The sequence below is a fragment of the Cladophialophora immunda genome (assembly GCF_000835495.1).
Source record: "Cladophialophora immunda strain CBS 83496 unplaced genomic scaffold supercont1.3, whole genome shotgun sequence".
Classification (NCBI taxonomy): Eukaryota; Fungi; Ascomycota; class Eurotiomycetes; order Chaetothyriales; family Herpotrichiellaceae; genus Cladophialophora; species Cladophialophora immunda.
Window position 1 is genome coordinate 1,219,876 of NW_015622543.1, and position 22,951 is coordinate 1,242,826.

The following is a 22,951-nucleotide window of genomic DNA, read 5'->3' on the forward strand; positions in this document are numbered from 1 at the left end:
GTAGGCTCGACCAAGCGGTCGGGATCTGTCGACTCCGGGTCAAAGATCCAGCGCGTTGTCTTGTTTCGTACTTTATTCCGCCTAGCCACGGTTCCGGCGGGCGTATCGACAGGCGGGAAGAAAAAGAAGACATTGCCATCGGCGATTGTGAGGTCGAACACGACTTTACCATCCGAGGTCTCGTAGCAGCCTATGGTATGGCCTTGAAAAGCTGCGGGGTTGCATCAGGGACAAGTCTCCTTAGAACGAGCCTTTTGGTATGGCTTACCATTTTTTGATCGGAACCATCTTATATCTGTTGGCTTAGCACCTCTCCGCGGGGCGAGGCCATACCACTGATCTTCGTTCGGGTCCCAGGCCCAATGATTGCCACCTTGCTTCAACCGCTCCGGATCACATTTAAGCGGTGTCATTGGCAGCACAACCCAGTTGTCACTGATCCCACAGTCATGGATGATGCCGCAGAACGGAGCTTTATACCAACATTCCTCCGTCTTAACGCCCTCGGCATCAATAGTGTAGACGACAATGTCGCACGATCCATCATTTCCGTCTCCACCAGCCTATGTGATAGACGGTTTAGAAGACGCTTGTACTAACAGCCTTTATGGTTTGCCCTTACCTCATAGCCGTAACAAATCATCTCGCCCGTCTTTGGATCGAACTTTGGATGAGCGGTGAAGGTTGGACTTAACACTTGGCCTTCGAAGTCGTATCTCCCAATGGTTTTCAGAGTCGATGGCTCCATTGCGTAAGGCGGGCCGTCCTCTTTTGTAGCTAGTAGCATTCCCCTCCAAAAAAAGACGTTGGTATTCGCTGCGGTCCGGATCACGCCTCTCACGGCCTCGTTATCTGTATACGGGTTGCGATATCTACCGAATACAGCCTTTCCATGTTGACTTTCGTGCTCAAAGCGGTCCGTATGTACGTAGCGCTGCTTGAAGTGTGCACGGCCCTCACAGATACGTACCGCTGTTACGTTGCCGTCGCCGTTGAAGTGGATATCTGACTCGTAGACAGGCGGGAATCGATGGTCGGGCTGGATCCGGAAGAACGTGCCGTCGATGTCTGAGGGGATCTGCCCGGTGACTTCGAGATTCTCTAGGTCTCCTTCTATGCGGGAAGGACTGTTGAACCCCCCAAATGCCTCGGTCGCTGGAAACTGGATTTGGCTCCCGGCTTTCAATCCATTGCTATAGTTGGGCGAGGACGAAAGGGCCTGGGCCAACTCAAAGATGTGCGCCATGGAATCTGGGGCTCTGGCCTCGAAGACTGTGTATTGCGAGATGGAATATAGCAGACTCACTCTGAAATCGCCCTACCCACTGTGAATATCTCCCGACGCTCACCACATATATGCCGCCGACAAACCGCGAATGGCGTCGGAACTGCTTGTACGACCGACACATCCATCACCTGACGTTGCTAGGTAAATGGTGGACGAAATCTACCATGCCGAAGAAGTTTCCCCTCTTGGCTTGCGGTTTGCATTCTGGGTATATCGGAAGGGTACCGGCAGTCATTATTGCAAGGGACGGCCGAGATAGATTGTGAATCCAAAGGCGGATTGGAAATCATGATTATTGGTTTTCGGATCCAACAAGCCGACGCCTTCATGCAAAGCTGCCTTAACGAAGTGATTATAATGTTGCACTTCAAAACCTAGGGACCCGCTCGACACGTGTCGTTATACCCAGTGAGCTGTTGTCGTTCGATCTCTCCTGTGCCTGGTAATTCTGCACCGTATGTGAGTGTCTTCGATCACGCGAATCTCACGTAAATAAACGACTACACAATGGGCAAGGGATGCTTCCAGTGTTTGAACTTGGGCCAACTGTTTATATGGGTATCTAGAGCTCCTATAGAAGTCAAGTCCGACTGTCTCTCAATAGTAGGCCAGCTAGTTGATTCGCTACTAAAGTAAAGCATCATGATATCCACGAGTAATTGTAGCGAACGAATCTAAGTTTTGGCAAGAATGGTGAACAAGTTATTGTACTTCAATGACGTATAATGTATTCGCCTTCAGAGGATATTTGGAGCCTCTCTCAATATAGACTGATACGGCTAGGATCCAGACGGAGTCATACCCAATCTTGACATTGAAGCTATGCTCTGATGTACCATCCGAGAGGCTCATTCCTGAGCTCCCGCAAGGAGAGTCCGTTTCCGAGGTACTCAAAACGGTTTGGAGTGTCGTAAATGAACTCGAAGTCCTGAAGGCGCGGCTCTCTAAGAGATTCCATGAAGTGATTGACCGAGCCTGGCCATGGTCCAATGATCCTTCCATTGCTTGTTCCGCCTTTATACCTGCACGTAGAAAATGGTCAGAATAGCCGTCTTGTGTTGTGGATCACCACTGGCAACCAAGAGTTGGAGCCCTTACCAGCTATTGCAGTGGCCAGAGAACGTCAAAAGCTCCATCACGGCGTCCTTGTGCTCGTTGAATTCGGCAGTCGCTTGCTGGCTCACCACGACGGATTTCACCCCTTGGCATTGGATCTTCTGCACAAAACTCAACGCAAATTCGAGTTGCGCCTCGATAGCTGGCATCAGGGAGCCGTTCGAGATGGGAGTGTTTGGCCCAACGACCACTGATGCCAGAGTTAGTATAGATGACAATGCGGAAACAAAGATATGAGCTCACTGAAGTAGTTCGGCATGTCCGGGACAGCGCAAGTAAAGTACGCCTCAGCCCCCGTCTTGGACCACCGCTCTCTGAGATCCACTCCATTTCTTCCAATGAGAGGGAATGGGGGAACGTAGGATGTGTCATATCCTGTGGCGGCAATAATCACATCAACCACGTATGCCTTGCCATCGTGGGTGACTATGCCCTCTAGGTTGATCTCGCGAATCTTCGTTGTGACCACTTCGACGTTGTCTTTCTGCAAGGCCTCCAAGTAGCCTTCCCCGGGCGTTACACTGTGGAAATCGTCATAAGAATGCAGCCTGCGGGATAGAAAGTGGTTAATATACTCACCGTCTACAGCCCACGTCGAAATCTGGAATAAGCCTCTCACGAAGCTCTGGATCCATATTTGCAAGCCTTTCTCTCATTCCCCGCTCTACGATCTCGCGCGCAGCTTTCTGGGCAGGAGAACCTTTGTAGAAATTCGGAAATCTAGCATTGATAACATGGTCGATTTCTTGGCGATACTTCAGTAGGTGTTCTGGGTCGTTGAGGAACCTTTGCTTCTGTTCTTCGGTGTATGTTGTTGCACGTCCGTTCGGGGCTAGTTGTCCTGCGAACTGCGGGGCAATCCAGGTCGGAGATCTAGCAAAGCTGAAGAGAGATTTCACAACTAGTTTATTCTGTGTCAGTTTGACATTCATGTGTCAAGAGCCAGCGTTTCGTTTTCACCTGGTTGGATGGAAGGAACCACCTGGATGGCGGACGAGCCAGCGCCAATGACCGCAACCTTCTTATCCTTGAGATCGAGGTCCTGGGGATACCGCGCGGTGTGGACCAACGTCCCCTTGAATGAGTGAAGTCCGGGAATGTCGGGCCACTTCCACTTGCTGTTCGCAGCGTTAGCTGGAGCAGGAATACAGAGAAGGGTCCTGGCGCAAATTTTACTTCAACGCTCCAGCACAGTTGATGACAACATCTGCTGAGTCTTCGATCACCTTCCCGCTCTCGAGATCTTCCACCTTCACTATCCATTTCCCGTAGTCTTCGTTCCAGGCTGCCCCGACCACGAGGTGGTTGAACTTTGCATGGTCATAAACTCCATATTCTTCGGCTCTCTCACTGTAGAAGCCCCAGATTTCCTCTGCACCAGCATAACTATGAGGCATTGTCAGACAGTAGTATCATCAGTCTTCTTTCATGCCACTCACAATTTGGACCAGGTCGGGTTCCCTACCCAAGGATAGCTGTATGAGTGGGCTGGAATGTCACAGGAGCAACCTGGATAACGCGACTCCAGCCACGTCCCACCCACATCTGCGTTCTTTTCATATATGATGTACTCAACCTTCTCCAGTGCCTTGGCCTTGTACGCAAACGCTATTCCTGATATTCCAGCCCCAATGACAATGATCTTGACAGGTCTCGGTACGCCCAGATGTTGGTGTTTGACGGTGTATTGTTTCGGAATTTCGATTGACCCCATGATGGGCACTACGTGATTAGTGGGCTGTTTGTGTATGCCCACGAGCTTCGTGATCAGGGTCTATATGCTATTGGAATCTATAGTGGATGAAATTGTAAGAATGCGGAGGGACCCAACCTGCGGATGTATCCAGCCGACTGCTCACACTCCCTTTGAAGTTCCGCCCAGCGATCCTCTACATTATTGCAGTCTCCGAGGAAATATCAATTCACCAGCAGTTGCAACGTCTCATTCATCTTCAAGCTTCGGCATGAGTCTGCCGATACGTTGCTTTGGTGGAAGAAAAGCGATGCTCAACATTCTTGGGACAGCGAAAATACCTTCCGTGGCCCCAATCGAGAGAGATTGCTATGGCTTCATACTTTGCCGAAGGCCAAACTTTTTGAAATCAGGATCAGAATCGAGTCATACGTCTTAGCCGACGTTTGCCTTCATCTGCGGCATTAAGTCTGCCGATTGTTCGGATACACCACGGCGCAGATTTCGTTGAAACGCGAAAAGCTTCAGAGCATGACACATTATCAGCCGGTGGACTCCGGTCAAGGATCCAGGTCAATGGTCAGCCCAAGTTCCAACTGAGCCGTGTCAGCTATGTCTACCTCTTCATCGTAACCTCGACAAGTCTGAACAACTTGCAAGAGGCTTTAGCTTTATCGACGTCGCCCGGGAGCAATGTACAATCTACTATAGTGGCTATGACCGAGACACGTGCATAAATGTGGCAAAAAGAAGCAAAACAAGCAGGCATCATTATGAGGTCCACCATATGTGGCCAAATACAAGAGGTTTTCCATCGGAGATTGCTCAAGTCTGGGCTCAGACACTTGTAAAAGAGTCGAAACTCTCTGATGAAGTGTACAATGCAATATTCCTCACCTTTCGCTGCTCGCATTCACCGGTGGCACTCACGAAACTTATCATAAAAGAAGCTAGAAAGACCGGTTAACTTTTGCAAAAAGGTGTATCTTCAATCGACTGCAGCCTAACACGGCTTCTTCAGCTGCGTGTACCTAGTTTGGCATGCGAGGGTTCAATCCGTCGGGCAGTCCTCCGATTGCCAGCTCCTTCACCGCAATGGTAACCTCCCCGCCATTCTTCAAGGCTATAGGCTTCGTATCCTCGGCAATGTCGGGGGCCTTCTGCTCTCTGTACATTTCAGGCCAAATACCTTGCTTTCCGGGGCTTAGGATACCGTTTGGGTCCAATGCGTCCTTGATTCGCTCATTCAACTTCATCAGACTTCCACCATTGAAGTCATACTGTTCGGCAACCAGGTCCATGAAGTCAATATGAGCCCTATACTCACTGAACCCATGCTGTCGAGCCAGGCGAACCAGTTCAACGAACAGCGTCTGCGCATTCTGTCGCTCGGCACGTGACTGTCTGTCGAAATAGATCATGTCAATCATTGCCAGATGGCGAGCGTACATGTGCAGACCCCCGAAGTAGTCAAAGCCGTACTTTGCACAGACACCCTTGGCGGCATAGTAAAAGGAAAGCGCTGTTCTGCCATCAGGCGGCAGGACAGGGGAGAAAGAGACGTGTCCACTGGCGACGTTAGCAGGCTTTCAATTGCCTGGAAGATGCGAGGGCAAGGGCGGTTTTAGCAAGTGATTGGAGAATGCATACCCGTCCTTTCCACGATATTCGACAGCTTTCAGGGCCATAAGACTCGGAGTTCCTGTCTCAACAGACCGCTCTTCCAGGGGAAGATCCTCAGGGTTTAAGAATGCTCTTCCTTCCGGAGGATAGAACGCCTTGCCACCGACTTTAGCGCCAGGAACCTGGCCGAGAATCTTTTGACATCTTTTGAAATTTAGTTCAATCATCTCTTTCGGACCGTAGAGTGCAAATCTTGCAGACCAAAATCCGATCCCCAACTCATGCTGTATCTCTTTCAGCCTCCCATCGGGTATTGCATCGTGACCTTGGTAAAATTTGTCGCGCCCTCCCCGTTTCACAATTTCTCTCGGAATATTTCCTATCAATGGGTGGTTCTGAATAGCGTCGCGAAGCAATAGCTCGCGGAAAGCGTCGATTAGCGGTGCAAGGCCTTCCTCGTCCGCAATGTCTACCCGGCATGACATAAAACCCTGTGGGCTCGGTGAAGCCCAGAGGCTGAGCTTGGTGACTATCCCAAAGTTGCTTTGACTGAACATTGACTCGTACGTAGGCCCGTAGCCGCCACGGAAAAGAGCCCAGCAAGGCGAATCATTCAACGCTCCCGCCCCTGTTCGGACGAGCGTTCCGTCTGCAAGAAGAACCTCGATTCCACAAATTTGGTTCGAGTGGTCGCCTGGTATTTGTAAGTAGCCCTTCAACTACGAGCCATTGAGGGTTTGCTTCACCTGCGGGAGTATATCCCCACCCTCTGTCCAAAGCGTTGCCAACAATCGAGCCCCAGCCCAAGGCGGGGACGGAACACCAAATGTTTTTCTTCTGCTCTTGGATGGCCCTATAGATATCGAAAAAGGTCACTCCCGGCTCAACAGTGTAGTACGAGTATTTGTCGTTGATCTCGATGATTTTCCGCATCCGCTGGAGATCGAGTATTACCGAGCCCTGTATTGTTCTATTAGACCTGCTTCTTGGTTCTCTGCGGATAGAAATGGCTTACTTTGACTCTGGCGGCAGGACCGCCGTAACCCAGATTCTTTCCTCTGGAGACCGTCCATAGTGGAATTCGATGTTTGTTGCAGAGTCTCAGGATAGCCCGGATTTCTTCAACCGTTACAGGAAGCAGAGATGCCGAACTCCCTCGCTTCTCCTGCTCATCATGCTCTTGTGCGTATGGATCAACGTAGCGGACGCGTTGCTCATGGCCCACTAGTACCCCATCATCACCAAGGATTGTCCTGAACTCGGCGAGTACGGACAGCCATGTTGGCCGGTCTAAAGAAGGAGGAAGAATGTCGAGAGTTGGCGTTCGTTCCGCGGTCCTTTTCCAAGTATCCAAAACCTCGTTAGCCATGTCATTTTGTTTTTCGTCCAGGGCCAGCGTAAACGATTGCTGGGCTGTCATGATGAAGTGGTCCAACGAGACTTTCGGGAGGATGCAGAACGTGCTCCAATCGCTCGATAATCAACGCGCGACGCCGTGCATATGGAAGAACCTTACCATATCTTGATCCATCAAATGCGGCATCGGAATATTGCTGCCAGGACAACGACTCGACGCCGATGATTTTTGGCTCGATTTTTGGTCTAAAGGATTGCATCCGCCGAACAAGTGAAACGAACGCCCTTTATCGCTTCGCTGTCTCCGAAATCCAATCAAATCCCTCGGCTATCTCGGGCCACGAGGTCTGTCTTCGGCGTGGTGAATCCGATCAGAGCAAGGAGAAAATTTCCACCCTCCCCGCTTGTTGCCCCGTGGAGGTTTTTTGACCCACTTCCCCAGATTCTGGGGTGGCGCTACATAAAGAAGTACATCGCCATGGTTCTCAGACAATGCAAAGCAGGCTGCCCCTCGAATCTTTTTGGGAAACTCAAGCATCATCAGACATTACGTTCCCGCCATGCCTCCAGCGTCGGTGATCGATGTTCAGGACAGTGTTGAGCAACAGGCCACGAGAGAGGGTGTCCGCGACCACAGTATTCGAGCCAACTGGCGTATCATAGCCGTCACATTGTACATGGGCATCTCACTCTTTGAGTATGGGTTTGACAAAGGCGCCATTGCAGGCTTCCAGGCAATGCCGGGATTCCTCCAGGTCTTTGGGTACCAGACACCAGCAGGAACGTGGGGTATCCATGTATGACTACTCCGTCTTCCTCCCTTTCCTCTCTTACAAATGTCCAGACCGGGCCTCAACAAATCATCTCTTCATTCATGATCCTGGGGGCGTTTATTGGGTCCCTACTTACTGGTCCCATCGGTGCCCATCTCTGCCGCCGCTACTCGCTGATGCTGGGTTGTCTGCTCATGATTGTGTGCATTGTCATTATGATTGTTACGACCTCGCTCGGCGCACTCTACTTCGCTCGCTTTCTGATAGGTGTCGCCAATGGCTTTTTGCTCAATTTTTCCATGGTGTACCTTCAAGAATGCGCCCCGGCCCACCTCCGCGGCGTCTGTTTCGGCGTTGTGACGAGCTGGATCGCCATCGGAACTACTATCGGAATGGTTCGTATGATTCTCGCCCTGAAAGAATTGGAAGATAATTTGCTAAATGGTTGATTTCAGGTCATTAACAACTCCAACGCCGAAATGCTGAGCCGGAAGGCTTACCAAATTCCACTCTATGCGTGTTTTGTACCTCCAGTGATCCTCATCTGCACGCTCCCTCTTCTGCCAGAGTCCCCCCGTTGGCTCCTTCACCATCACCGACCAGACGAGGCGCTGCGCAGCTTACGATTTTTCCGCGCAGGGGCTTTCGATGAGTTGGCCTTGAACCAGGAGTTCGAGGCGATGAAGGAGATTGCAGACCGAGAGGCCGAAACCCAGAAAGACTGGCGCCTCATTTTCGAGCTCTTCCGCCATCACAACCTGCGAAGAACGATCATCTGTGTCGGCGTTGGAACGGCCAACGCGGGTGTTGGAGCTATGTTTATTCTGGCTTTCGGCACTTACTTCTTCAAGATTGTGAGTCGCAAGCGTGAAGATTCCTCCGCGTCACTGACAGCGTGTTCAGGCAGAAGTAGGCGATCCATTCAAATGGATAATCATCACGAACTGCGTGGGTCTGGCCGGACTCTTCCTCACCTGGTTCGTTGTCACCCACATCGGGCGACGTGCCATCGTCCTTACAGGCGCCATTCTTTGCACACTTTGCATGCTCATTATGGCCGCCGTCTACTCGGCCCCGGCAGTCTCTCAGTCCGGTGCAGGCAAAGCACTCGTGGTCATTGTCAGCGTCTACGTTTTCGCCTTCAATTTCGGTCTGGAGCCGTACGTCTACCTTATCGCTGGGGAGCTCCCCGCACAGAACTTGCGCGCATACACCATGGGTCTTTCCGCCGCGGTTAGCTTTGCCTTTGCATGGCTGTGTGCCTTCACGACACCTTACTACATAAATCCGACCGCCTTGAACTGGGGTCCCAAGTATGGATACATTTGGTTTGGCAGCGGCGTCGTTGTGTGCACCTTTATCTATTTCATGCTGCCAGAGATCAGAGGCAGAACATTGGAGGAGATTGATGAAATGTTTAGGAATAAAGTCCTCACCAAGGACTTCCAGACGTATGTCTGTGTGGAAACCGAAGAGGCCAAAAGAAGAGGCTTGAGGAATATTATAGGAGCAGAGAAGCCAGACGCGGTCCAGGTTGAAGTTTCGCCTGTGGAATCGCACTATTGACAAGAAGAAAGACAAGATGGATGACCGGCCCCCACAGGTTATCGCCCGAGCTTCGGCCTTTGCATATCTCGAAATGACAATTCTGTGGGCATCGGTACTGTTCACTAGACGGGATAAAGGACTCAATCTCACAAAAAGGGCGAGAGATTGCATCGTGCTTCGCAAGGAGGCCGGGTTTTCGAAGCTTCAGTTCGTAAAGCTGTACTGTACCCTTGTAAATAGTCGTGCAATCTTTCTCCATCCTCGAATAGAACACCTGAGAAGTATGGTGTGAATATTCAATGGCGCGTCAGTTGGCGGTCAAATGTCGCTCCTCCAGTTTTTCCCCGTCCTGCAACTGCCTTCTGTTATTCCATATAGGACGCTGAGTCCCAGCTCGACTGAGATGCCGAGATTGGAAAGCTTCTCTTCAAGAGAGTCACTCTCGGTGCACTTGTATGACAGACCCTTCAGGTCTGTGGATTGGATGGGTTCGGGTGGAAGGGGGGTGGAATTGAAGACTGAGGGCAAGAGGACCGTTTCAGAGCGGGCGTCGTACAATTGCCCGAGCGCAACTTGTGGCTGCCGCCCCTGCTGGGACAGAGTCTGCCGTGACTCAGGACGGTTCGAGGCCATCTCTCTGCAAGGTGTTATGCGGTTTAAGACGATTTCAGAGGGTATTGAGTCCATGAGAAGCGTAAAGGTGTCCGATTTTATGCTCTCAAACACACACATACGCACTTTCCGAAGTCCGGGCTGGGCGCATGTGAACCTCTTATATTCATCCACGAAAGAGTTGCAGGCTCGGGGACGACTTAGCCACACCACGGGGTTCGGTGATGGGAACCCCTGCCTCCTTGGAATCGCTTCTGTTCTGCACGTCTGTTGAAGCGCGTGGCGTCTCGCCAGCAAACGGTCAGCGCTTAGAGGTCTGAATTGACCTGTCTGAGCATCTTACAAGGCCAGCAGCTTTTTTTTTCCAAGCCAGATTTGTAGCGTACACCACCGAATAGGTGTGCTCTCAATACCTTTATGGTGGCTCTGTCACATGGGAGGCCGCATGCGACCCTAAGTCGATTGTCGACCTGTTAGCCTCTCTCTCTATTTTTGCACCTTATGGTATCGAAGATGGTGCATCGTAGATTTGAAGTCGGTCCTTTTCGTGTGTCTTCACGGGTGCTTACTTCAGCCTTGTTCTTTGCCTAGATCTCTGTCAGAAGGAACTTTAGTTTGGTTATGATTAGAGTTGGTGCATAATCATGGACTTCTCCCAACCAACTCTTTGACAACATCTGTCTACATTAGTTCGGCGGCTGGATGGCCAATCCAAATGTTAGGCGGCGCCACGATGGGCAATGAGACACCGCACTATGGTTTGTGGCCGCCAGCTGTCTGAGACGTCTCAATGCCCGGGCCACCATTTTGCTCGATCCGATTCCTTGCTCTTGGTCGATTCAAACAGGCACCCTGTCGCACCGCCGGGCCCAAGGGGAAAAGGAAATTCACGCGGCAGCGCAAGGGCAGGCAACCTGCCAGGCTCCCTGACGCCCCGTCTGAAATAGATGCCTGGCAGAGAGACAAGTACAAGCAGAGCTGGTCGCAAGGAGCCAGATTAGGCCCAGGAGCGCTTAGTGATACTCGGCCAAATGCTCAGTTGAAGGAAGCTTAGGTTAAAGCGGCCTTCGCTCACCCACTAGGATCAAACCGTAAAATGGCAGGTTATATAGTACCTGAGTTATGAGAGCGGTAGGTCACAGTCCCAAACAGGTGCCAAGACTATACGCTTTCTCGCCGGTGGATACTCTCCAAAGTCCATCTGAGCTCCGAAACCTGAGTAACCCACCTTGCCGCCATTTGATCTGCAGCGTGAATCGTGTCGAGATCGAGGCTTTAGACTGAGAAGATTGTGAGTCGCTTGCACACAAAATATGCCCAGTAAATCGCAGCCTCTAGACACCTGGCGTCAGTGATGAGATCCCACAGAGGTTGGAAGTGCGTATCCTTACGATCGCGGCTTGGAACCCCGCTCATATTACCAGCGAGGCGCCCGATGATGACGTTGCTGAAGATCGCCGCCGAAACTCCATACCATGCAGCAAACATCATGAGCACCGGTACCCACGGCCACCAGTCCCGGTTCGAGGCCCATTTGTCCTTTTTGAAGAGGATGATCGCCATCGCGATACCGACGTAGCGATCCACAACGACCAATTTCTCGCTGGAGCGGTAGCTGCCACCCCCGAACGCGGCTGAAATGACACGCATCATCCGTGATGAAAGTCCCATGATGGTGAAAGTCCCTAGAATGGTGGCAGGGGGAGAAATAAGTAATCCCACCCCAAGGCCGGTAAGACCAACAGGTTCCGAGAAGGCGAGGGAACATAAACCTATCACTCCAAGGGCTAGTCCAATGCTATAAAGAAGCAGCCACCTTCCCACGTAGGAGGTTGATTTTGAGTCCGAAAGGCTGGCATTGGTGCTGGCATGATCTTCGCCCAGCTGCTGTCGCTCCAAGGCCCTCTTCACCCAGGCTGTGTGCGCGGTAAAGCCGCCGAGGCTGAGAGAAAGAATCATTCTCCAGAGTACGACGGCGATGATTTCCCATTGGCTTCGGCATCGGATGGTGGTGATGATCGCGGTCACGCAGGTTCCGAGCACGCTGGCTGCGGCTAGGCCGAGGTCGAGCAGTCCGCCCTTGAGCCTTCTCTTCGGGAACCATGGGCTATACCCTAGATTGAGGATGACAACGGTATAGATTGTCAGCACATCGGACAGGATACCCAATCCTCCCATTGGCAGCGCGTAACATTGAATGGCTGTCCCGGTGACATCCCATTCATCAGGTATACCGTCACTTCTAGTAGTTATGGTTATGTTTTGGGATGTCGTATCTTGACTGGACGTGGCCCTGATGTGTGGACCGGCGGGTGTCATTGTTAGTGCTTTCACACGGTCGTGAGCGGGATGACTATTTAACGTGTCCTGTGGCCTCCAGACGTGTCAGCAAAGTCGTACGGCTTCGTGCGAGAGCACTTACTCCGGCGGCGAGCAATTGCTAGCCCACACGGAACATGCGTCGTTTTGGTCGCCATCTGGCAGGCCGTGAAGTGAGGTCGGGTTCTCGCTACCAAGAACTTGACAAATGAACACTGTCTCGACCAAAAGGACGATGTTGAAGATGTGCATCTTCCTTCATATACTTCGGACACGTCTTCTGTTCGCAATGACAAGAGAAAAGCTTGTGCCTTATACAATTCCCCGAGTCGACCGTTGACTAGCAAAGCCGGAATCGATTGAGTTTTCCAGTTTATCTTGTCCAGTCCAGAAAAGGGCGGGCGCCCGTTCTTCATGCAATCCCATCTCAGCCTCAATGCGACCTGGCCCGGGGGTTCTCGGCTGTCAAGTGTTGACCAGTAGCCGCCGGCCTTCCCGCGTAGGGCTGCGAGACGTGCATGAAACATGTGACGGAGCCCAAGTCAACAGGACCCGTTGAATACAGCAAGCTGCGCCCGTGAGCCCATGTATAACTGTCCAAAACTTTCCAGTAGGGGGATCCATTGAGGCAATCGTAGGTCGGGTTACGCTGCCCAAGGCGCACTCACAGTGACAAGAATCCGGGCGCGTAAACATGAGATGATCCAGCCACTGGTGATCTCCAGCGAAAAGTTTCGGAGCATTGCAGTAGGTAGACATTTGCTTACGGTATTGGCGAGATCAATCGGACTGCAACTGAGAGGCCAGAAACCATCTCTCTGGGTCGTGAAGCACCTTACGTCGGTGGCCCTCGTTATTGGCTCCATCGGGGGAGAGACCGGCGAGGCTGAGGCGAAGAACACCAAGGGGAGCGACGACTCGTGTGGGCAGGTTTCCCGAGACCTCTCCTCTACATCCCACAATCACTGCACGGCGGAATTGATTCTTTGGCTCACGGAAGATCCTGTGGACTGGCTCGAGAATACAAGGCGATTTCTCATTATTTGCGACTGGAGGTAAAGCCTGCCATCTCATTTGAGACGCCACTAATAATCTCAAATTCACCATCTTGAATCCTGAAGGTGGAGCAACTGACACCGATCACCCCTTCGACGCATGAACCAGGCCAGCATCCTCGCTCTTGGATTTCGACGAAGCTAGAGGTAAATGCAACCCCAGCCTCTCACGCGTGGAGTAGGCGAGGATACTTCCATCTGGTCCTGTCTCCGTGACAAGCTCTTTCCGTCGCGTGTCGACCAGCAGCCGTATAAGATCAGATCGCATGTATGCACCCCCGAAATCGTTGATGGCTTTAGGCAAGTGCGTCTCGTTCAGGTCGATCTGAGAAGGGGAGATTGTCACCATCACATGAACGAGAGACGGGTAAGACACATATGAAGTACTTACATCTGCAATCAGTAGGCCCTTGAAGTCTTTGTCTGCTTTGGCCACGCAGGTCCCGTCAGGCGCATAAATGCGGGAGAATCCGTTGTAATGATCAACATTCGCTTCGACCTCAACACCAGGAGGCGTATTCTTCTGCGCGCCTTCTTTGCTGATGATTTGGAACGGCGCCAAGGTCCAAGTGCAAGTCTCCATGGCGTATGCCGGAGTGATCTGGTCTGCCCACGCATCTGCCGTGTTTGTCTTCGGATCAGGGTCCTTCCTACTGCATTCTCCAGGGCCAAGTGGCCACGCGGCAACGTGGATTTGCTCGCCGCAGGCAGCATTCAAGGACTTGAAGAATGGATTGAAGTTTTCCCAGCAGTTTAGCTGTCCGAGACGGCCGATGTCCGTCTCTGAGACCGACATAAAGGTGTCTCCAGCTCCATCGCCAAAGACCAGCTTTTCGACGTGGGTGGGCTTGATTTTGCGGCGGTGGTTGAGAACATCTCCATTTGGAGCGATCAGAACTTGCGCAAGAAAACAAGTGGCCAGATCGATTTCAGAGAATCCAAGGGACACGTAGCTGACCTCTCCGTTAACTTCTGCGCCTCGGTTGCTGGGAGAGGGTACTTAACATGTGATTGTCTTTCGCCGCCTGCCTGATACTTCTTATCAAGTCGGAGTCCACTTTCAGACTGTTCTCGCGGTATGCCTTGATCAAAGGCAGTGATTCCAAGTAGTTCACCTGGCCATGGTGAGGTCCACGTATTCTGTGTGATTGGCATTGACAGACTGACCTTCCAGAGCCAATATGGGTAACCCGGGATCCCTGAGTGCACATTAGTGTGTTTGTTACGTGACTTTTACTCGAAGCATACAGGTTTCAGGAAAAGCGACCAATTTGCACCCAGCCTTTCCGGCTTCTTCGATCCAGTGGATAGTCTTCTGGACACTCAGGTCCAGGTCGAACCACTTCACTTTGGTCAGCTTGCGAGATTACTCCTCTGATGTAGTGGAACAAACGCCCGGCTCATCGACCACCTAGGCAAGTTAGAAAACTCGTGCAAGTTTCTTACGCGGGGCTGGTAACGTACCACAGCCGCCTTATACTTGTCGAGGGCCAGAGGCATCCCGGGGTGTTTCGAACCGATGAATGGTCTTCGACCTGGAGACTACAAGCCGTTCGTCTAACAGTTCAAAGTGCTTAGAAAGGCGACTTCGAATTCGATAATGCCACCGGTGCAGATATTGAGAAATCTTGCACTCATTATATAGTGCACATTCTAGAAGAATTGCCTTCGAATCCAATGCAGTCGAACAGTGCACACATACAAACCCAGACAAAGGGGAAGGGATGACCTCGCCATCAATTACTTATTCTGTGCCTTTTCGACCGAGCAACCTTATAGAGAGCTTCATGAAGTTCTAATTATCCAACGGGTTTCCCTCCATGGAGAAGCGAACGGCGGCGTCCACTCAAACCGCGGGGAAGGGGATTCGCCGTATGTATGATATCTAATACGCTACCCCATTCTGGATATATCATCACTTTCCCAAAAGTTGTCAACTCGGCCCTCCGGATCAACTAGTCAATTTTCGGACTTGGGGTGTGCTTACAACGGTAATAATTGTTACTCCGACGCAGCCATTCCCCCAGAGCTGAGTTGTATCTCCGTGGAGGACAGGCACGAGGCAGAAGGACTGACACGAGCTGCAACATTTTGATCCCGTAATCTGGCTCACATCAGCTAAGCCGTTTCAAGCATTCCAGACCGAGTTTTTCTCTATTTTCTTGGGCCGGGTACATCTCCGCCAACGGCATAGCGAGCGAAATGTGTATTTCTCCATGTTTGGAGCCGATCAATACCTTTTCGGCATGGTTATGGGAATGGACTAAGTTCGTTTTGGAGGGGAGGGTGCGACGAAACAGTCTTTACTGAACCCTCAATTGTACACATATCATGTTCGGAAGATCAGGAGAAGCCCTCGTTTTATGGGCTGGGGCCATGAAGATGTATGCCAGCAACTTTCCAGTGGTGGCATTGATTAATTCTGCCCCTTTACTAGCACTATAGAGCCCCATTGGAAGCTGGAGCCAGTGTTTCATGGGGAATGACTCCTCAGGTAGGGTATTCCCCAGCTGGTTTGTCGATTTTTCCAATCTTACGCAAGCTGAGTGTGTGTGGTGGAATCAGGTGTATCCTGGCAAATTCTTCTCATATAAGAACAGAGGAAACTGACTCGACCTGACTCTGTCGCTGTCAGATCGTTTGGGATCCCTAGACACCTGCCGCATTATTGCAGTATAAGTAGCAAGGGCTGCGCAATGCCCATCTGCTTCCCATGGCTTCCCTCGCGCTCCGACAAGAGCTTTATCTGTTCTGAACAAGTTACCTAAATTGCGATCGGAATATGGAGAACCCTATCCCGGCAACAGCGGACATTGTCGTCGCGGGAGGTACGTTTTCGTCGTCCCTCATCATTGAGTCCCAGCAGTGCTTCGCATACTATACCAACACTGACGATCGTAAGGGGGTACCAATGGCCTGGTAGTGGCCACTCGACTCGCGAAAGCTAACCCTGGCCTCTCCATCGCTGTGCTGGAGTCGGGTATCAGCGTCCGTGATGACCCGGCCATTGTGAACCCAGCCATGTATCTTTCGAACATTTTGCCAGGCTCCAAAACTGCGGCGTTCTACACCTCCAAGCGCAGTGACTCGCTGGCCGGAAGGGAGTTGGTCATTCCCGCGGGCGGCTGCCTTGGAGGTGGGAGTGCGGTGAACTTCATGGTCTATTCGCGGCCCCAGGTGATTGACTTTGACGACTGGAGAACCGAGGGTTGGGCGGGAAAGGACATGGTTCCGTTCCTGAAGGTGGTATGTCTGCGTTGACAAGGGCCGTACAACTACGATGAGAACGCTAACACCACTTCCCCTTCTACTTGGTCAGTATGAAAACTTCCAGGACAATGATCCTGGTGTCGACAAGTCTCTGCACGGGTATGGCGGCGAGTTCAGCATATCTCCCGGCACAAACGCTCAAGCCTCCTTCCAGGAAGACTATTTCCAGGCGTGCCGACAGATTGGGATTCCAACAGTGCCCGATGTCCAAGATTTGAAGACATCACACGCCGTCGGCGTGAGTGCACATCCTCCCCCATATTCTGGTGAACCACCGCGCTGATTGCAAGTCTAGCGGTGGAACATGTGGATAGATCAGAAGACCGGTCGGAGACAGGACGTGGCTCATCGACTTCTCTACCCGCTCCTGGACACGCACCAGACCAAGCTGTCCGTGTTCACTGAGATCAAGGTCGTACGGGTCCTGTTCAACGAGCAGAAAAGGGCCACCGGTATCGAATATCTCCCAGCCGGACCGGACCCTCACGCAAAGCCCTTCGTTATCAACGCCAGAAAGCTCGTCGTCCTTGCCGGTGGGACGTTCGGCACTCCGCAAATCCTTCAACGCTCCGGGGTCGGGGATGCTCATCGACTCTCCAGGCTCGGCATTGACGTCGTCTCGGACCTGCCAGGCGTGGGCCAGAACTATCAAGACCACCATGTGATCTTCTACCCGTACAAATCCACCGCGGGCCCATCAGAAACAATGGACGGCATCCTCAGCGGCCGCCTCACGCTTGAAAAGGCGCTCGAGCAGAAGAAAGCGCAGTCCACCCGTTACGTGCTGGGATGGAACGGCCTCGACTGCGTGGGCAAAATCCGACCTACGCCGAGCGACGAAGCGCTCCTGGGGCCCGAACTCAGGGAGCTGTGGGAGCGCGACTACCGACCACGCCCGACGCGGCCCCTAATGCTCATGTCCTCCCTGGCCGCATTCGTCGGAGATCACACCGCCATCCCCCCCGGCCAACACTTCAGTCTAGGTCCTTACACGCCGTATCCCTACTCGCGCGGTTCGATACATATCACGGGCCCCGCGGTTTCCGATCCGCCTGACTTTGACTGCGGCTTCCTCGGCCACCCGGCCGACGTTCAGAAACTCATATGGGGGTACAAGAAGCAGAGGGAGATCGCGCGACGCATGAGGCATTATCGTGGTGCGCTAGAAGTCGGACACCCCGTCTTCCCTGACAAGTCCAAGGCCGGGTTCGACTTTGTGGACGAGCAGGACCGGAAGGGCGGGCTCTGCGTGCCAATCGAGTACTCCGAGCGAGATGACCAGGCGATCGAGCTGTTTATCAGGCAGAACGTCAGCACCGCGTGGCACAGCATGGGAACGTGTGCCATGAAACCCAAAGAGCAAGGCGGGGTCGTGGATGCGAGATTGAACGTCTTCGGCGTCCAGGGATTGAAGGTTGTGGGTGAGTACCTCGTATGCTCTTATCGTTGGATGTGTGCTGCAAACTAATCAAACCCTTGCACAGACCTGTCGATTTGCCCGTCCAATGTCTCCGCCAACACATATGCGACAGCGCTGACGGTGGGCCATAAGGCCGCGTCTCTCATTGCGAAGGATCTGGGTCTCTCTTATTCCATCTAAATTGAGGCCTGTCATCGCCAACGTGACGCGTCTTTCCAATATGGAGGCTGAAGAGGGTCTGGTATTGCAATTCCGGGAATCCGGACGTTTCTTCCAGAGAAGGCAACTATCATGACAATAAGTAGCAGTTGTCCTACTTCTACCCGCACGAACGAGGAGAGAACTTCGGACTATGGCTTCTAAAAAGCAACCAGCTCTATAGAGAAAGGTCTACAATTTTGAGTATCGAAGTATCCTCCTAGAATGCGATATTTTGCGTAGTGAAGGCTAGTCAATAATAAAAATTAGTTCAATGGGAAAGATGATTCCTAGACTTGACGGCACAATGCAGCACAGTGTCCACTGTCAAGTCCAAAGACGGCAGCACCACAAGAAGAAATCCGAAATCTAGGGATCATTTGTCTAACTCCAACGATACCAGCCTTTGCGGAGGCCCTCTTTTCCAAATGCGGCGGGAGGTCTTGGCCAGATGACTGGCAAGGCTGAACTTGGGCGTTTTGTAAGAAACGAGGACAATAAACCGCGAAGTACATAGACAGTTGCGAAATATGAGGTCCCATTTGGCGGATTTCTTGCAGCCTAGAGCCACAGACTAACTATTCAAACATGATCGAAAATGCTGTGGCACTTTCATCGCAAATCTGTGGATTTCCGGCAACAGACAGGACAGCTCTTGCCTGTTTCCCTGGCTCGAGTTCGGCTTGATAATCGAGAAAAAAGCCCCGCCAGTAAATAACGCCGCACTTCTCGAAGACCGCTCTCTGGTCGGCTGGTATCAAATTGGCGTCATAACTGGCCATGAGAGATTTGGCCTCCGAGAGCAGTGCACCGGCCAGCACAGGGAAATGAACCACCTCCGGTACATCGTCATGCCCTAAAATTCGACCCAAGACGGCAGGGGTCGAGACTCGCGTATCTCCCAGAACATTTCCGGTACATGTTCCCAACCCCGGATGGCACCGATAACCTTCTGGATAGGGAGTGCGATCTCATTCTTGACAACACGCCAATTCTTGAAGGAAGCGATTGTTGGCGCCCACCTCGGAATGTCAGATCCGATAAGGGTATTGCCTCCAGTAGCACTCAATGCTAGATATGGCAAGTTCACATAGTCCTTTTCAGCTGAAGCGTCTTCTGTGCCTTTCTTTCTTGGGTACTGAAAACCAATAGCAGCATAAGGTGCATTGACCTTGGCCCCGACAGCCCATCGTATTGCATCTTGTTTCTCTGCATTGTTCTGCCCGTCCACAGCGCCAGCAAATTTTGTCGTCGTCTGCTGTCCACCGAGCAGCACAGATGTCACGAAGACGTGGCCGAAGCGTTTGTAGAACCTTTGAAGTGCGGCGAAGGATGGTTCTAGCCGAAGATTGTCAAGCTCTATGGCACAGACTTTGGACACCTGCAATTCATCCTCGTCCAAGATGATCCTTGCACGAGGGTAAATATAGGCAGCGTGGTACTCCTGATCTTGTGATTGGATCCAAATATCGTTCATCTTCGTCTTTTCACCTTCTCGGCTAAATACTGGTCCAAGGAAGTTACCGGCTGATAGATTAGTCTCGATGCATCGCTTGGAGAATGCATTGCGGGCCAGGGAGCGTTGCAGGTCGTTCTGAGTTCCGTAGACCTCGACCAATGTGCCATCCTCTACCTGGAAGCAAGGCATTTGAGTGTCACGTGTATTACCTGGCTGAATACGAAGATCGAACGCGTTCTGACGAGCGCGAACAACATCTTGGTTCTCTTGACGGATCTGGAAGCCATGTAGCAGCTGGTTAATCTGTAGGACTTTACTCCAGCTAGCCGCGTCGAGGTCGGTAGCGTTGCTGCTCCTGTGAGGCCAAATCTCTCCTTGAAGGTTTTAGCACGTACTTGTACATCACCGACTCTGCAGCCTCTCCACAGCCAGACACGAGTTCAGGGTACGATAGAGGGGCGCGAGGAACTACATTGGAGGTCTGAGCACCCACTCCTGGCTGATCGATTGCTGCCGCATCGACAGGCTGCGCCGTCCAGGCCGGTCTGACGTTGACAGAGGTTGCCGTCTGCGCGGCAGGGATCAAGCTGCCTCTGGGAGGCAGCGGATCTGGGACCGAGTAGATGGACTGCATGATTCCTTCCAGCTGGAGTGCTGGAAAGTGCTGGAAAGTGCTATACTCTTCTGCAGAGTAAGGACGGACGGATGAGAACAAGGCAAGAACTGCCATCAGGCTGAGGTGTTCGTGATATGCTCCGTGACGCTCAGCCGCACTCGGCTGGGTTAAGGTTTGGCGCCCTCTCTAATTGGCTAGGTCGCCCTCTACATATCATACGGTAGATGGAATACATGGATGAATCGAGTCTAGTTGCACGAAGCTCTTATGTCGTCGAATCATCCTATCGACGCAAATATAAAGAATCAAGTATGTTGAGTCGGAGCGAGGGCAGGAACAAGAGTAAAATTATCTTCAGAATTTTAATATACCTCAGCACCCGTATACCATTAAAGATGCCACAGTCCGGCACCGGACCACCGGCAATATAAGAGAAGTACTTACCTGAAGTACGTCTAGTTTATGACGAGCAACTGCACTGGATAGCCCTCTGAAATCTAGGCACATCCCCACAATACTTCTTCTCGATTTCCTCATTCCAGCTCCACCCATCTTCGAATGGAGCCAGGGTCATCTCCATAACTCCCTTCAGGATATCTCGTTCCTTCTTGTTCTGTACTCGGTCGATAATGTCATCTAGTAACCAACCTCTGGGCACGAAGTTGGGATTGACGCTCTTCATAAGCTTCTCTCGTTCCTCATCTGCTGCAGAGGCCGTGGTCTCATCGGTGATGTCCCAATCCTCAACCACCCGCTCACGCCATGAGTCGAGCCATTTGCCGACTTTTTCGCGGCCAGAGTCGTTGGATTCGTTTAGACCGGTAACGCCTTCCCGGTGGAAGAATCTCTCGGCTGTATTTTCGCGTTTTTCTTTTGTGCTGACGTCGTCCACTTTCACCGAGGAGAGACGACGGAAAAAGTGGTTGAAGTCAAGCTCCAGCGCTTCCATTGTGTCGAGCAGTTCGGAGAGCAGCTTTTCAAAATCACTCTCCTTTTGGGTCTTCAACCCCAGTCGCAACGTCATCAGACTGCGATACTCGCTCAGGAAGACGGCCTTGTATTCGTCCGAGATCTGGTCAATAATCGTCTCCGCGCGCTTGATGAGGACGGGTGCAAAGTCTTCATGCACCCCTTTTTCCACGAATTCTTCGTCGTCAACTTTATCTCCGGCACCAATTAATTCGCCGATGGCTTCACCTAGACGAACGAGGTTCCACCAGAAAATGCTCGGCTGTGCGCGATAGCTGTATCTCAGCATATGATCGTCGTGGTTGGGTGTGTATGCAGGATCAAAGTTGTCCATAAACGCAAACGGACCGTAATCGAGCGATAGGCCATAGATCGAAGTGTTATCGGTGTTGAGCACTCCGTTCATGAAGCCGTACGCCTGCATCATTCCCACGAGCTTGGCGTTTCTTCGGACAATTTCCCGATAGACTCTAGCAAAGCGATTCTCTTCGGCGCCTTCTTTCCCTTGAATTTCGTCTTTGGAGACGCCTCTGGCCGGGTCGAGATAAGCATCTGGGGTGTCAACTGGCAGGGCGGCGGGAAGATTCCCCCAGCCGCCAAAGACGTCTTCAGCAATATAGGTAGCGACCTTGCGAATCAAGTCGCGGTCGCCTCTGGATCGCAGGAGGTCAAATGTGCCTAGTCTCAGCCATGTTTGAGCAAAACGGCAGACAATCGCGCCAGGTTCAAGGCGTTCCCTGACGACCTCGGACTTCGGACACAGTGTCAATGACAGTGCTCTAGTGGTAGGTATGCCGATGGCATTGAGATACTCGGACACAATAAACTCTCTGATACTCGATCTCAAAACGGCCTTGCCGTCGGCAAAACGCGAGTAGGGTGTCTTGCCTGCGCCCTTCAATTGCAGTTCGTAACGGACTTTTGTCTTTGGGTTGGTCGTCTCAAATAGCGAGATAGCGCGACCATCACCTAGTTGACCAGCCCATGAGCCAAACTGGAAGCCGCCGTAGCACTGCGCCCAGGGATATATTCCACCCTTCTCTTCATCCCAGTACAACTTATTGCCGGCGACAACCTCCTTGAATTCTTCAGACGACGCTTCACTTTCGGCGAGACCGATATCGCGGAGCGCGGCTTTGCTGACCGCTAGCAGTTCAGGTTCTTCGGTGGGCTCAGGCCTGACAAACGTGTACAGCGCCCCTCGCACCATGCGGGGGCCCAGCTTCTGTCGAGGGGCTTTATGAGAGTCGGCCGGCGTGGGATATTGAGGGTCGGGAGGGAGTTTCGAGGTGAAAGTGTTGGATTTCGGTATATCTGCTAGCGCCGCCGTAGCATCGGAATGGCCGTTTGACTGCGAACCATTGCTATGGCCATTGGAAATATGGGAGGACATCTGGGCGAGTCTCATCCGCGAAACCGGAGCGGGGTTCTGATATGGTCGAGACACTTTTGGACGAGACAGACGAGAAATGCGTCGGAGGAGCATGCAGAAGGCGGCAAGGAAGATGGTGAGGACGAATATATTGATGAGAACTTGAGACGTCTGATAATTTGAAATATTGGTCGCTTGCCGCATCGTCATCTTGACGGCAAATTGGGCGATTGACAAATGATGCGGAGGCACCAAGAGGGAGAT

General features: G+C 52.0%; 2 protein-coding genes across 2 annotated transcripts; both read right to left on the reverse strand.

Annotated features, from left to right (window-relative positions):
- Positions 1-11,284: 11,284 nt before the first annotated feature.
- On the reverse strand, positions 11,285-12,328 carry PV07_04976 (uncharacterized protein; the record flags this gene model as incomplete). The annotated part of the gene is made up of 1 exon (XM_016391837.1): positions 11,285-12,328. The coding sequence occupies one exon, from the start codon at positions 12,326-12,328 to the stop codon at positions 11,285-11,287; it is 1,044 nt and encodes a 347-aa protein (XP_016249356.1).
- Positions 12,329-20,683: 8,355 nt separating this feature from the next.
- On the reverse strand, positions 20,684-22,948 carry PV07_04977 (uncharacterized protein). Its single transcript, XM_016391838.1, has one exon. It carries the CDS (start codon positions 22,895-22,897, stop codon positions 20,807-20,809), a length of 2,091 nt encoding a protein of 696 aa, XP_016249357.1. The 5' UTR covers positions 22,898-22,948; the 3' UTR covers positions 20,684-20,806.
- Between the last annotated feature and the right edge of the window lie 3 nt (positions 22,949-22,951).